This window comes from Varanus komodoensis, unplaced genomic scaffold (assembly GCF_004798865.1).
Source record: "Varanus komodoensis strain SLA01 unplaced genomic scaffold, ASM479886v1 scaffold61, whole genome shotgun sequence".
Classification (NCBI taxonomy): domain Eukaryota; kingdom Metazoa; phylum Chordata; class Lepidosauria; order Squamata; family Varanidae; genus Varanus; species Varanus komodoensis.
The window spans coordinates 285,262-302,476 of NW_025336236.1; the positions used below are offsets into that span (position 1 = coordinate 285,262).

At 36.9% G+C, this 17,215-nt stretch overlaps 1 protein-coding gene across 7 annotated transcripts in view; it reads left to right on the forward strand.

The window, feature by feature from the left end:
• TENM3 (teneurin transmembrane protein 3) overlaps nt 1–17,215 on the forward strand; it is a 384,209-nt gene that overhangs the window by 207,421 nt on the left and 159,573 nt on the right. For all 7 annotated transcript variants that reach the window (XM_044449875.1, XM_044449876.1, XM_044449877.1 and 4 more), the window contains 2 exons: nt 1,659–1,896; nt 13,666–13,904. In XM_044449875.1, coding sequence (XP_044305810.1) covers nt 1,659–1,896; nt 13,666–13,904 — 477 coding nt within the window. The remainder of the gene's footprint in view (nt 1–1,658; nt 1,897–13,665; nt 13,905–17,215) is intronic.

Genomic DNA, 17,215 nt, shown 5'->3' on the forward strand with positions numbered 1-17,215 from the left:
AAATATTTAGTTTGTGTGTGTCTCAGGAGTCACAGAAAATAGGTTTTCCCCCTGCTTATTGTGACTTGGGTCTTCTACTCTGCAAATAAAAATATGGACAGCTTGTCTTAAGCTTGCATGTTGTAGATTGCTGATGAATGGTAGAACTGACGTTTCTCATGGTACACAAATAATAAACAATTTCACTAAAGACAGTATGTGCCAAAAATAAGGGAGATTCTGTTAGACATGTTAGATATTAGAGAAGAAGTGCATGGGGAAAAGAGTGTCTTCTAAAAGCAGAGACAAATTTAGTATCCTGTGTAAAGAAAAAGACTTAAGATAGGGTTTCCTGTTGTGTAAGTAATCATTTTTTATGTATTTTTACATAATGATGAAAGTTAATTCTCTACTAGCTGATAATTAACTTCTAATCTAAATCAGATAAAGGTTTAAGCAGACTTGAAAAAAAGCCTTTGTGGGCTTTAGCCTGTTAAATTATCCTGTAGCTAGCTGTGAATGTACCTTAAAGCTTTCTATAGCAATTCTAATCATAGGCACAGGCACCCACTGGTGTTGTAAAGACAAAGCTGATTAATTGTATGCTAACTGAATGATAACATTTTTCTTCATCTGATTTTGTTGAGCTGTTTCTATGCCAGAGTCTGAGAAACCTTTGTGGACTGTTTTAGTGACTGCACTGAACTAGTGCCTCTGTTAGCCCAAATCACAATTATGTTAGTTTCAAATCAAGTTGCTACCACTGGAATCAACAGGAGGAAACTGAATTAAATCCATGTTAATATCTTGTGTACATGGCAGATACATGTGTTGAAGAGACAGGTGTGTGTCTACAGAAGATGGAAAATAGCTCTTATTAACTATAGACTTATTGGTTTCTGTTGCTAAAGTAATAAGTGCACTTTTTCTTGGAACCCATGACATATTTATATCATTGTCGTGGTGGTATGATTCTGATTACCTGTGACTTGCTTTAAAACACAGTTATACCACATAGTGTGAAATTGGAAAATCTGTTCTGAATGTGTTCTAATGGATGTAACGGTCATTAAGTATATGAGTCTTCTGACGTTGTAATCAGATGTGATTCAGTCTGTTAAATATCCATGAAGCAACATCTGCTTCACAGAGTGACCTTCTGCTAAAGAATACTTAGCATCTATTAGCAGATCATAGTGCAGATCTGCCTTATTTGAAATGCACTAAACTAGAGTAGTCTACTTCTGTTTAGCAACTAGCGTGTAATAATTTATTACAGTTAAATAAAGCTTTTTAAAAAACTCCATTAAATAATTATAGGGATTATATGCATTTCAAAAACCTTTATATTCTACTGAAATCACCCATTTAATTTCAGGGTTGGTTTGTTAAAAACAGTTCTAAAGGCATGTTAGGGGATCTGTCAGATGCTATCTTCTGTAGGTGTTAATAAAACCACTTTTTAAAAAACCAAATTAAAACCAAAAGCAGTTGTACCATCTGTTGTATATTAATTAGATCTTTGCCTACCAAGGGTAAACTTACTCTTAATGTCATTGAAGCCAACAAATAGAATAATATGCCAATATTTTGGACAATAGACTTTCATTTCAGTTTCTGTTTAGCTCTAGCTAAGGTGAGGATGATGTATAACAAACTTTAATTTTCTTTCTTCTCAGAGCAACCTCCAAATAACCAAGGCCAGTCGACCCTGCAACCTTTGCCACCTTCTCACAAGCAGCATTCAGCACAGCATCACCCATCTATCACCTCCCTTAACAGAAACTCACTGACAAATAGGAGGAACCAGAGTCCGGCCCCGCCGGCTGCTTTGCCCGCCGAGCTGCAAACCACACCCGAGTCGGTCCAGCTGCAGGACAGCTGGGTCCTTGGCAGTAATGTGCCACTGGAAAGCAGGTAATCCTTTAGGACCTTGTAAGACTGCAGTTATTCTCAAAATATATAAAAAGCCTGAAATTTATGCTCCCCCTTATTCTGTTAGTTAAGAGTTTAAACTGTGGGACTTTAATTCAATGTATCCAATACCAATACTGCTGCTTTGTCCCAAAGCTCACAGTGTAACTTAATTCTTCCCTTAGATTATTTTCTTGTATATACATTCATGATCACTGTAATTCAGAGATGCCATTTTCTGGAGGCAAGCAATTTTCTTTAATGCTGCATGATTAGTGTTGTTATATTAATTATCACAAAGAATTTCTCATCTTTGGTAAACAGATACGAATTAAGGAGTATGAACACAGTGTTATCAGAGAAGCTTGTATATCTTTTCAGCTACTTAGATGTTCTCTGCTTCTCAGCTGTACAACTTTATATATTGTAATTATTTCAGCTTAGCCCTTGCATTCTATTTAGATGCCCCCTGTACTTATGTGACCTTCCATTCTTCCGTAACAGCTAGCTAGAGTTACAAATGTCTGTGTGTATTTAGGCACAGAATGATGATTACCACATTAACAGATCTGCAGTGCAAGGGCTGTCTTTTAGCTTATGTAGATGAACAGCAATTATAATGTTAGTGGAATGCCATCTGTGTTACAACTCCTGTTGAGAATGTTTACATAAACCTAAGCCTTGATTGTGTAGAGTATTGCCTGCATAGTCTCCAAACTCTAGGAAATAAAAGCTTTCTTGGAGCTGCCTAGTCACCGGCACATGGTTGTAGTGAACTAATTCAGCACTGCAAAATGGACAGGATGGATTAGAAGTGGATGCCTTCCCATCCTCCCCTATATATGTCTGAAGATGAGAGAAGGCTAGCTTCTTAGCCTGTGACATATGATACTTGAAACTGTTAGCAAACATTATTGCCAAAACTGAGTGGGAAAAAGTGAAGCTTAAGCTTGTAGTCTGAGGTAAAATTAGAAATGTATATGTGCATCATATCTGTTTTGGTACCCACCCAAAATGTTGGGTTAGTTAATGTTACTGTAGCATAGCAGTAACAGTGTGTGGTGTAGTGGTTAAGAGCATGAGACTGGGACTCAGACGATCTGGGTTCTAGTCTCTGCTCAGCCATGGAGCCAACTGGGGGACTTTGGGCCAGTCACAGACTCTCAGCCCAACCTGCCTCACAGGGTTGTTGTGGGGATAAGATGGAGGAGGAGAATGATGTAAGCTGCCTTGAGCCCTTCATAGGAAAAAGGCAGGATATAAATCGAAAAATAAATAAAAATAAAATAAGTCCCATAAATTTCTCTGTGGCTGCTCTAAGGAGGAAGAACAGTGTATACAATCTGATATTGGACCTAGTAATAACTTAGATCATATTAGGACAAATATCTCATCTTTGATTAGGCAAATTTACTGTGTGAAGCACCTCATTGGCATTGCGAACTGATGAAAGTGTGTTAACCAATGAAACAGCCTGTATGGTATTCAGTCAGTTAAGAGTGCAGGACTGGGACTCAGGTGATCTGGGTTCTTGTCCCCATTCAGCCATGGAGCTAAAATGGAGCTAACTTTGGGTGAGTCATACTTTGGGTGACTCAAGCCACCTTGAGTTTCCAAGGAAAAAAAGGAAGGCTATAAATATAATAAATAAATGTATGATCATGTTCAGTAACTTAATGAGAGATGTGAAGACACAGTACAGAAAGTAATTTGCTAATGTGTTGTTCCTTTTTTCAGGATTCTGCCATAATTAGAAACATGATACAGTATTTAATTATGTGTTGATTTTAATTACTTGAGCAGAAAGTATTTTAAAAATTAATGATAGGCCAATATTTCAGCACATTGAATCATTTAATTATTTCAGCTGAATCATTTCAGCTAAGTAGGTGAAACTTTATCAAACCATTTGCCTATTATGTACACTCTCCTAAGTCATCAGTTAAGTTGACCAAGCAGCATGAAAGGTTTGGGAGTCATTAAAGCTTGATAAAGCATTTGTACTAGTGGACAATTATGTGCTTTTATTGGTGTGATTTCTAGTGGAACAGCTGCCTTAAATACTGATTTATCATCTGTGAAAACAGATTAATCTTTTATAGGAGATACTGAATCCATTTACCTGAAGGCTGACACTCCACAGGAGTACAGTACATTGGGAAAGGTGTATAAACAGTTTTTAGCTGCTAGTCTAATATGTTTCACTGAAGAAGTAAAAGTTCAGATCTATCACATGCATGAAAATTGGATATTATAATTTATTTTTCAGTTCATTTTCCAGGAACTTGATTAAATTGTGTCATAGTTAGTCATGATTTGTGTGTGTATAGAAAAGAGTTCATTGTAGCCCAACATTCATCATCATTCCTTTCCAATAGCATTGAGGCTGAAACACATATGATTTGATCAAGATTCGGGAACATTTGACTAAAATTATATAACATGATTTACAGAAAAAATGGCTTCATATAGAAATAAATTCTACTATTTGACCTGTTTTGGTGTCCTCTTGACTACCCCAGTAAGGAAAAATAAAGGTTGTAACACAGATGTATTTTGAATCTAAAATATACAGATATGTTATTTTAATATATCTGAAGAGAAATTAAAAATAGACCAAGGACCCTGAGATATTCAGATTGCAATACCAGTTTTCTAAGAACAAACTCCACTGAACTCAGTGAGAGTTACTTTTGAGTAGACATGTAGAAGATTGTGTTATCAGTATTTTTAAGAATGTACATAAGCATACCAAAATACCAGACTCAAAATTAATGTTCTGTGTTGTTCCCTGTAGATTAATTATTTCACAGTATTGAACCTCCTTTATGATTGTTACTTAATACATTTGATATATAGGGAACTGCAAGTTATAGGTACTTGGCAGGTGAAATGCATTATGAGGAATTATTGTTAGCTGATAAAGGTAACAGAACTGTAAAATTTGTCTTTATGACCTTTTTGTTTTTGAAATTATGGTAGCAGGATTGCCTCCTGGTGTGAATGTTGTCCAAAGATAATAGCCCAGCAGTTCAAAAACACAACAGATTTTAGAATGCAACATATTGCCAACATAAAGATGTAGTTCATCCGCTGCCCTAAATTACAGTATCACAGGTAGAATTGTCACATTTCTTTCTTTGTTTACAGGCATTTTTTGCTTATATTCCAGAGAATTTGTAGAAAAGTTCATGTATTTTCCAACCTCTAGAAATATGTATCAGTGTAATTAATGTTAAATAATTATGATAAAAATAAAACCAATTCTGTTGTGAAATTGGCAGTTATCTGCAGGTTCAGATGCTTGGCATAGTGTGTGTGTGTGTGTGTGTGACAAAATGAATGCAGTACATATTTTCTGTTTTGTTACTTGGTTTCTTAGATTACATTCTAAAAAAAAAGACTTGAGGCAATATACAGTATAAAATATGCAAAACAATTATCTATTAAAATACATTCACACTGTAAAATAACTAAAACATCAGTGACAAGCAACTCAAGACAATCATTTTAACAGTCCATCATGTGCTGTCTGTATAGGACAGAGGAAAGTCTTAACCTGGTGTGACATTGCCAGGTGCTGCTCCTAACCACTTCAAGATTTGAAAGCAGCATCAAATCTCCAAAAGACAAGTACAAACTTCCTGGTGGGAGTAGAGCCAGAGCACGGTACAACTGGTCACTGTGTGGGCCTTGTTAGCCCTTACCTGGCTAATCCTTCTCCTAATGCCAAACCTCCTCCTACCTATAACCACACCAATTGCCTTCCTGATGCTTCATTTTGCCCTATATCTTTCCTCATGCTTTAAGAGGGAACCCCTTCTGCCAGGTCTCTGAAAATCAGTCAGCCAGATATTAGAGGAGTAGCTCTTGCCATTATATGCTGCTTCCCAGGACTGGCTCAAGGTATACTTCATCAGGGGAGGGCTCTCAGCAGTTATTCCCCCACAGCAGGTACAATAGCTACACAGCAACAAGCAGCAGTGCGGTCCGGTCCAGGCCTGCCAGGTGGGAAAACAGCTCACCTGCTCAGCAGACTGCTACAGGTGCTTTGTCACTTCAGGACAATTTATATCTGGAATTACATTGTAATTATATAAATTACAATTTATATCTGGGAGCCCTGTGGCTAATGAAATGGGATAAAAGTTTAATAAATACATAAAATTACACGCTACAAAATCAGTTTACCACTTTTCATGCCTATCCTGTTTTAACCTGACCCTTTGCAGTTTTATTAGTGGTAATACTAGAAATGTGACAAAGTTATTAGTTATAGTTGCGATGTTTTATTTATTATATTTATATCCAGTGCTTTTTTTTTTGTAAGAAAAAAGGTGCTGGAACTCACATCGTGTTAATCTTTTATTTAAAAATTATATATTCAGTTCTTAATATAAATATAATTTATTGTATTTAAGGCAAATGTTCATAGTAAATTCCAAAATGTTGTCCAATTCTCGTCCGACAAATCTTCTCGACTCCTTTCCCTGCTGTTCGTATCTATGTGTTCTGTCATTGTGTCTGTTAATATTCTGGCCTTTTTATTAGCAGGACTGGTGGTTGAAAGTAATTAGTAATTTTTTTCATTTTTAAATTTGGGGTCACACTTTTACACTAAAAATTTAAAAAAGATTTTCAATTCACCATTTTTTAAAATAAATTATTTATCTTTCACACGTAGTCAATCACTGTGCACTCATCCACACACGTCAGTTGTGTAACAAAACATAATGGTCGCTGCCCACAGTAAGCACTCAGTGCGCAACCACATGACCAATCACAAGCCGAGCAGCGCCATCTCAACCAGCGCAGACACAGTATGCATGCATCGGACTTGATGCACAAGCAGCCCGCATGCACCGTTTTAATGATTTTGCCGCCAACCTGTTACGCTCGACAGAGCGATTCAAATCCACGTGGACCAAACATCAAATTTTCAAGTTACTTTTAAAACTCGGAAAATCCATTGAAAAACGGTGCCGCAACTCTGTTCCGGTGCGTTCTATGACAAAAAAAGCACTGTTTATATCCCACCTTATTTTTTTTTTTACAAAGAACTCGAAGCAGCTTACTCATTCTCCTACCGATACTCTCAGTCTTATCCCCACAACAACCCCATGAAGTATATTGGGCTGAGAGTCTGTGAAAGACCCAAAGTCACCCAAATGGTTCCACGGTTGAGTGGGTACTAGAATGCATATTGCTTGAGTCCAAATCTCACGTTCCTATCCACTACACCACACTGGCGGATTGTTATTAGCTACAGAGAAGAGGTATTTAGTTTGGAATAATCAGGGCTTCTCTTTTATTTTCTGAAAGTCAAGTACAGTTATCACGGAAAGGAGATCAGGAGGAGGGCCTTCTCTGCGGTGGCATCCTGGAGAGGTTCACCAGGCACCAATGCTTTATTCTTTTCAGTGTCAGACGGAAATCTTTTTTTTCCCAACTATTTTAATGTCTAGTTGGTTTTAACTGTGGTCTTGACTTGCTGGATGTTGTGTTTGTTTTGTTTATTTGTTTTGTTTCTTATTGGAAGCCATCCCGAAACATTAGTGGTGGACAGGGTAGAAAATGTTTAAATAAAGTTACAAGGATAAATAAGTTTTTCTTCCCTTTGCAGAAGGCATTGGAGCTACAGTCTTCAAGTGCTATCAACCATCTCTGTTAACCGGAATGGATTATTATGGGCAATTGGTACTTTTCCCCTGTTTAGCCGTGATGCCTCCTATTCATTCAGACATTCATGCATGCATGCATACATACATTTTATATGAAGCAACAATTATATGTTCTTCAAGTGTTTGCTTTACCTTAAAAGTTACTCTTGGGAAGTGAAAAATCTTTCTTGGTTTTATAATGAGACCGTTAATTATATTTGCTTGCAGGGTGTAGCAAAGGTGTAATCTCTTCTGCCTCTATATACCCAATAAAATTTAATCTACATATTCTTAATAAATGGAATTTGCTTTGAGTAAGCACCCTTGCTAAATTAAGATCAAAGAATAGAAATGCTCCCATCTGCCATGTTTGCAGAATAAACCATATCCAAAACAATCCCTGTCCCTGGCAAATCCTTGTGCTGATTGCTATCAATATAGTTTCTAGGACTGACAAAATCCACTTATACCTTCATCTCTTATACAATGTGAGACAAGAAAGCCATGACTTAACCCACCTATTCTTTTTCCAGACTCACTGTACACTTTCCTCCCACAATTGCTGTAACAAGCAGAATTCCAGAGATGCCACATAGTAAGCAAGATGGACAATTTTTCTGTTACAAATCACCTTCAGTGGTTGGATCTCAGTGTGTTTTTTTTTTTCTTGAAGGTTTTCTGGTTTTTTTAAAAAAGTGTGACAGTGGGGGCGCTCTTAAAGTAAGGATGAGTAGATTTCAGAAGCCCCCTGCATACAGTCAGTTCAAACCAAAGTAATCTGTCCCTTCTATGGCAGAACACTGTGAGAAGGTAGAGCCTTAAAGGGAGTTAACAAGAAAATGAAAAAAAAAAAATGAACCATCCACTTTTGGCTCTGCGTATTCTCACCACTGGCTATTGCTGTGCTCACCACCACTTGGTGGCTCCAGACAAAGTGTGACCCACCCTGATTTAAAGGCTGCATTCTGTATATCTCAGATATACATGCAGTGAAATAAAACGTATATTGTACCATGAGCTCTTTAGAATATATATGTTCTTGGTATACTGTGCTTATCTATGTTGTTGTTGTTAGTCGTGAAGTTGTTAGTTGTGAAGTCGTGTCCGACCCATCGCGACCCCATGGACAACATTCCTCCAGACCTTCCTGTCCTCCACCATCCCCCGGAGTCCACTCAAGCTCACACCAACTGCTTCAGTGACTCCATCTAGGGCATCTAGCTGATATTGCTACCCACTTGAGCTAGAGTCTAGAACAAGTAATTATTCAGTTACTGTTTTAAAAAAAAGCATCTTAAAAACCACAAAAACTTTAAAAATCCAAGCAACTTAACGAACAGTTAACATACAAAATGCAACACATCTAATTTATAGCAGCAGATATACATAATTTAATACCACAATTGAAATTCCAAAATGCTGCCTGAAAAGGTATGCCTTGAAGTTCTTTCAGAATATTAGCATTACCCTATGCTAACATTCAGGAAACATTGCAAGGCATATTTTGTTAATAAAATTGCAAGGCATATTTCTAATACATGTCTCATCTGGCCATGCATTCTACAACCTCAGATTCCTTCTAGAAAGGAATTGCTTCTTTTTTCTTCTATTTATTTATTTATTTAGACAGCTTATATGCCGCCCCCACCGCATAAGCCTCGGGGCAGCTTACAATCATTAAAATCCCGTGTATAAATACCAAAAAAAAATCATAGAATAAATAAAATACATAAAATTATGGACGTTAGAAGAAAATTCTGTATTCTGCTTCATGATGAGCTTTCTGCTTTGGCCTAGCAAATGTAGATGCTTGTGAAGGCATGAAACTCTACAGGATTGTATTACTTAATGTATGTGTAGACATTCTTGGTCTGGAACATCATCATTCCAAGCAGCAGCCTAGCCAGAAAAGTAACCTGCCATGCAGGAGCAAGGTTGGCAAGCACTTTTCCCTCATTGAAATAGTAAATTTCACAGTGGGAGAGGCACCTAGGTCAGTTTGCAACCCAAGTCAGGTGCAGCCGGTGGTTAGGGCTGATGGGATTTATAGCTGTAAACATCTTGTTGAGGAGCACTGCTCAAGAGTATTATTCCTTCACCTTTCACATTGGTTATGGAAAGGTTCCTCTTTAGCAGAAGCAGTGCCTTGCACAGTGCTTTTGGTTTTAATCAACATGACCACCCTATTCATTCATTTGGAAAACTGCTGCATAGGCAGAAGTCAATATGTGAGGCTACACAGCTGCCCTAGCAAGCACTCACTGAAGTGAAAAATGAAAAGAACTTTTCTGTCTTTGCAGAAGTCACTAGATGATCTTTTACATTCTAGGCTCTACAGGACAATCTAATTCAGAATAAGCTGTTTTTCCTCACTTGAGGAGGGGGCTGAGCGACTCACTTGAGGAGGGGGCTGCTCAAGTAAAAAGCAGGCTGTGATGCACCTTTTCTCTTCAGAGTGCCTGGATGGACTTAGTGAACTGGCTGTCTTCTGCTGGCAGACTAGGAGATACTTATCTCTAGTCTAAAACTACCAATCTTAAGAGTTTGTTATCTGACATTCTAACAAAAGTAAATGGCTTTAAAAAGTGTTCTGAACTGTATTTGTCTACAGAATATATGAAGTGTGTGTGTGTGTGTGTGTGTGAGAGAGAGAGAGAGAGAGAGAGAGAGAGAGAGAATCCATTTTTGCACATTCAAGTTCAAAGTAGGCATCAGATAGTGTCATGACATTTAAAGCATTTTCTGGGTAAGAATTTCACAATACCTAAAATATTATTGTTGACTTTTTTAACACAAATCTTTTCATATAAAAAACTGTTTCTGACTTATCCCCCCACCCCCCACACACACACTCTGATAGATAAATGTCTGCCTCATATGTGCCTAATACTTACTGTGTAAGGTTTCCAGTTGGTAGTCTAAGCTATACTGCCGTCGGCTGGATTCACAAGCTGTTCCTAGTTCTTTAGAAGATGTTGTTTCCAGTTAATTTGATTTTACTACTCTACTTCAGTATTTTCTCATCCTTTACATTCAAGGTCTCCGTCTCACCCCCCCCCTCCCATTTACCATCCCAGTTCTCTCCTAAGGAGCTTATAGTAGGTTTCCTCAATTTTATGTTGAGAGAGAGAAAGAGAGAATAATAATATCCTGTTTCTAATTCTGCTATTTCAGCATTTTTAAAACCATACAGCTGAATACAGCAAGTGTAGGTAACCTTGCAAAATCTAAATGTTTTTTGTAAAATATAAATATTTTTATTCCAGAGGGTTAGCTGTGCAAGCAAAAATGTGCAGCAAAAATGGCAAAGTCCTGAAATCTCAAAAGCACAGATATCTCCACTTTATGCTGGAAAAGCCTTCTTTCTGAAATTCTGGAAAGTTGCTGCCAGTAAGTGCTGACAACAGTAAAAAAGATGAACCAGTGGTCCAGCACTTTGTGAGGTAGTTTCTTTTATGCATAACACTTCGGCAGTGAAGTTTTTACTTTTTATTGTTAATATTAAAAAGTTACACTACAATAAAATTGCTATCATTTATGGAGTCATGTAATAATTTAATTTTTCCCTAAATAATTCCTTCAGTTCTTTCATGTTTAGTGAGCATGTTTTGTGACAAGATCACTCTTAAAAAAATAATGGAATGGCCATTTATGCTTGTAGCTCTAATACCAGTGGTAGTGCATGGGAAAGCTCTTCAAAATACTATATAGGTATTATTGCTGGATATAAACATGATTCTACTCAAAGTGTGAAATATATGAACATAAACATCATAAAAACTGGAATTTTCAAAAATAAATCAGTCATCTTTTATTTTACCATTTACTTTAATTTCCAGTATATTTCAGTAGAATTTTGTCTCTACAAACCTTTGCAAATCATTTAACATGCCCCTTCTTAATCATATCAAATACCTGTAAATAATCTGTTTTAAAATGTTGCGAAATTATAAAAATAGACAAAATACTGCCCAAAGCCAGCTGCCCAAAACTCTTGGATTTCTGTTTTTAGTGAAGCTGCAAGTACGTCCTACCAAGGATGGCCCCCAAAAGGCTTAGCACACCTAGAAGGATTGAGTCATCTACATGGATGTGTTAATATTGCTGTGACTTCATTAGTTAAAAACACTAGGGAAGCAGGCTAGTTTCTCACAAAATAGTGACTGCATATTTTGCCTTATATCCCAGGTTCTGCAAAGGGTAGAGACTCTCCTGTAATTAAAGCTGGGAATCGGATGATTATCCACAGCAGTCAGTTGCCCCTCACTTTTCCTTCCTTGCAAAGGATGAGATTTTCTTCTTAATGTGACAGCCAACTCACCATTTCCCTTATATCCCCTCATACTCTCTTTCAGCACCTTCTCAGGCTTTGTGGATGAAAGCATGGGATCTGAAGTCCTTTCACGTACCAACACTAACAACCCAATCATATGCCTCTTAGTAGAGTAGCAGTGTTCAGCCGCAAAAGTACATAAGTAGTGTGTCTTCTTTTGTGATGAAATCTCACACTTAAGTCCCAATTAATTGGTCTGAACAAACATGGACAAGCTTGAGATGGCAATCATATGCACAATTATTTGGCAGTAAATATGAATTTTAAAAACTTTAGAGGACTCAAGCGTACACACATTAACAAAAATGCATTTTACAACCTCAATGTCCATATTTAAAACCTATGTCTATTATGCTAGCTCCAAGAAAATGTAAAATGCTGAAAATGTAAACAGCCTTGTAAATTTCATGACAATGTTTGCTTACCTCCACTGTTTCCATAACTATCACATTCTCCACTTAGAATGTGGCTTTGGGCCAGGCAAAGGCTCAGCCCAACCAGCCTTATAAGGTTGTTGTGAGGATAAGATAGACAAGAGGAAGAAAATTATGTATCCTGGCTTCAGTTCCTTAAAGGGAAAAAAGGCAGGATATAACTATAATAAATAAGTGCCATTTGTGTAATAAAATCCAACAGAATATGAACTCATAGATGTTTAAGTTGTCAATAACTCAAGATTTGTCAGATCTTTATCAGTATTAGAAGGTTATTCTTTTATGACATTGGATGGTTTCTAGTTGACTCTGCTGCACGGTTATGAAGATTAGAAAGAAGTGCTAAGTAAACACTTGCTTTTTTTTCAGAGTACATACAGTTTCATCCTCCTGGAACAATCAATCATAATTAACCCCAGGAGTTACAGAGCTTAACTGAACTTTACTCTACTAGACATTCATGCACACGATGCTATTTTTCCTGACAATCATTTCCCTGAAACTTCCTGCATGTTGTTATTTTCATTTCTATACTACCCCATAGCCAAAGCTATCTGAGCAGTATAGAAAAGAAATGTTTCTCACATCTGGTCTAGCAGTTCTCACAAATCTCTGGAGCAGATTTGGGATAGGCATGGAGTTGCAGGGTAGAGTAATAATTCAGTCCACCAATAGCTTCCATTAGATAAAACCCAGATTAACAAATCCTCAACCTCTGCTTTTATTGGTGATAGCCTTGTTAACCTCTTATCTTCTTGTCCGCTGTTCATAACAAAAAATATAAACATAGATGTTGTTATCGAAGCAAAAATTGCAAATTTCTCAACAATGCTTTTTTTTACATTTTTGCTAGACATGCTATGACAGGTAGCAGATAGTTGAATAAGAAGCAAGACTTGAGGATCAGGAACAATTCCAGAATACCACAGAGGTTATATGGAGAGAACTCAATGGAGTCCTTGTACTGTGGTGCTTTAGCATAACCTTTAGAGAGGATTTATGTTAAAAAAAGAAATTTGTGAGCAATCATATATACTGTGTATTGTTTAATAAAACTTAACAGTACATAGTGTATATGGTTGCCAGTACTTGTCAACTGAATTAATATTTTTATTGGCTTTGAACAAGAATTTTTTCCCATAAATCAGCTGGTCATGCTGGTAGCATTGACAACACCAGTCATCTAATGGGGACTGATTCCAAGTACTTCTTTTCCATCCAGTAGCTGACATCAGGAGCATTCTGTTTTAAAACAGTACATAGAAGACTGTGAATGATTAAACAATAAAGTGTTGTTAACTATTCTTCATAGTAATTTGTGATTATTTTTAATATCTTTTTGCAGGCATTTCCTATTCAAAACAGGAACAGGGACAACACCACTGTTCAGCACTGCAACACCGGGTTACACAATGGCATCCGGCTCTGTTTATTCGCCTCCTACACGGCCACTACCTAGGAACACCTTATCAAGAAGTGCTTTTAAATTTAAGAAGTCTTCAAAATACTGTAGCTGGAAATGTACAGCACTCTGTGCTGTAGGGGTCTCTGTGCTACTTGCAATACTACTATCTTATTTTATAGGTAAGCTTGTATTTTATGATTATTGTAATCATAAATCTATATGTCTGTTTTGCTGGTTATAGATGGACAGTGCCAAACTGCATAATATACAGCTGTCTTTTTATCAGCAAATGCTGGAAACAATAAAGGCCATGAGAGCAATTTAATTAAAAACTTTTTCAGATGGAATAGAAAATACCTATACTTTGTAAGCATTCTTCTACAAAATGGCAAGTGAAATGCCATTTTAAAGACTTGAACTATAATTTAGAAATGTGCTGCCTTTCTTTTTTGTATTGATAAAGCCATAATTCACCTCTCATGCCTATATAAAGTTTTCTATTTACAAAAGAACTGAGCAAGTCATATGAAACTTTTTTTTTTGTTTTTAAGGAAAAAAAAACCCTCAGGTTTTTCACATTTTAGTAATTGTGTTTCTGAATAAATAATGTGCAGCAGATAAATATGTAAATCTAATAATACTGTAGAATTTAGATTTTATTTATTTAAAGATGCAGCAAAGTTATTTGATTCCAAAATGCCATGAACCAGTGAGTATGTCATATTATTTCAGAATGTCTTCGATCCTAATAAAAAAATGAGATTTACAGTTCCATTGAAAACCCCAAACCTTTGTAATCTTGAAACACTGATAGCCTGTGTTGCAATATGCTGCTTAAATGTTAGCAAGCCACTGCAATGTACTGAAGAAAAACTCAAATTTTCTAGTTCGTGGTCTTCAAATAATACAAAAAAAAAGTGGGGAGGGGGAGGGAAGGAAGGACAGACGGATGGAAGGACTACTGAATAATAGATAAAAATCTCCTTCCCTGCTGATGGATTATGGCTGCCTTGACAAGATTACCAGTGTCCCATTTAACTAGGAGAACCAAAGGAATTGTATAGGAATTGTATATCATATCCGTAATTCTGAATGTTTGAGTCTTTGCTGGTTTTGCTGTGTCTTCTCTTGTGTATATGCTGTGATTCTGTATGATAAATATATGCTTGTCTAAAGCTTATTTGTCTGAAAACCACTGAAAAGTCCAGAGGATTCAGACAGTATAAACAGTAGTGTGGTTACCAAATCATTGTGTGTTTTTATTTAGAGGCATAACCCTGCCCAATCCACATCCTTTGACCCTGCAAAGTTTCAGGGCAATTACTGTATAAAACAAGTCAGCTTGCATTCCAGATGATAGCTATACACCGTTCAGTATAATGGATTTCAAGCACATGGTGATTTTAATCATGTGCTGGTTGGATTGTGAACCAAAATATTATATAGGTGGTATTATAAATATCTAATTTATATCCCCCTATTTATTTTCACACAACAAGGCATGATTAGGTATTTTCTGCAATAGATCATGTTTTATGCAGTGGACCCCATCCTGAATAATTACTCATGTTGTTCATACCCAGACCATTTCCCTCAGAGTAGCTTGTTTTGGGGCTACAAGCTTCCCTAATGACCTATGGCTTCTTCTAGGTGTTGTTGAGCCCATGATAGGTTGTTGAATCTGGCAAATTGAGAAAGGGTGAGTGAACTACTTGGCAACACTAGCAAAAAGCTCTTGTCACTCCTGGTGTTCTCTCCTATTCCATCACCAGTAACAGCTCTCCACGGATGCTGAAGCAATACTTTGGCGTGATGATCACTGGCATGTTACCTTTCAAAAAATGGTCATTAGAAATACTCACAATTGAGACCATAATTTTAAAATTGCTATTATTTTTCCAGTCTGTTGCAGGTAAACATTTACAGCTATTTAAAATGAGGAGTTCTTCCTGGGCAATGTCCTGGTAAGTGACTGATGTCAAAGTACAGGTAACATCTGTGATACTGGCAAAGTGAAATTCTATATAGGTTAATGTGTGCATGCTTGGCACCTGTCTGTTTGTGAGCTGTCAGTTGAAAAGCAAAGCAACAAAAGAATTTTGCCCTGAAAGGAAGAAGTGAATCTATCTTCCCCTTATCTGTGTAATTCTCTAGTTTTTAAATGTTGCCTAACAATTCTCAGTGTCATCCATATTTTCTAAACTTCCTTGAATCTCTAGTTACTCCTGAAAGGGAAATTCTGTATCCTGTCTATTTTTCACAAGCAGTTATTTTTGATATCCATCAAAGGGAGAATTATATACCTATCTGGCAAATATGAGAATTTTCTTAGGGGCAGAACAATATGTGCAAATTTCATTGCCACATATTTCCCATCCACCTCCAACTTCAAATCTGCAAGATCCTGTTTGTTAAAAGTACTTCCTTAAAAACTAGAGGATTGCTTTGCCAAGGGGAAAATATACTCACAATTATCTTTCAAAGCAAAAACGTATTTACCACTTTGTTTTTCATTTAATAGCTTGCCAGTTGATAGCTGCTAAGTGAGTGCAGATTAACCTATTTGAAGCCTTGCTGTCTCAATATCGATAGATATTACCTATTGCACTTTGATTGCAGACACTTACCAGAACATTAGCTAAACACATTTTGGGGAATTATAAGTGCACCTGCAAAAAACAATTATAATAATATCTCAATTGCACACAGTTCTGCTATCTACATTTTTAAAGGGTAATGAACCAGTGGTGGTCATTCCTAAGAGCTATGTTGAGATCATTGGAGGAGCTGTGAATGGTGGTGGCACATAGCTCCAGGGGGAAATACAAACAAATATGGGATCAAGATTGGTAGGGGGAGGGAGAAAAGACTAGTTTTGTTGCAGAGAGCCTTGAATACTTGCTGGAGGACAAAGCCCAGTCTTCTCTCCATAAACGGCCCACACTTCACAGAGTTGGTTGTCATGTCATGCAACTTACTCAGTATCTTAAATCACATTAATATATCTTTATAATTATTGGTGCTTTAATTTAGATTAAATGTTACATGAATGTTATTCTTTAGCCTGGAAAGCGTTAAAATTATTGATCATAAATGTTATTACTTAATTGGCCTTATTTTTCCACTGCCTCAGTTTCAAGATAGAAAATACTGACCCATGATGGGAAGGGAGGCCATTTATGACCTTTGGCGTACATTTACATAGCTTCTCTGGCAGTTCTAAATGGAGGGATGATACCAGTTTGAATGTGTCATGTTCATTCTACATGAGCCTTGCTACAATAACAGCATTTTGCATGTGTATTAGCGCCCTTATTGGCATTGTCTGCACTGCTAAAAGCTAAGTTTTGTGCCTGATTGAGGACTGCATGCATTCATTCTGACATTAAATAATGCCAGTAAGGGAGTAGTGGTGCATCAAAAGTATGCTAAATCTTTTAACACATAGGTTAAAAAGTGGCACGATTCAACCCTTTCCCCAACACAATAG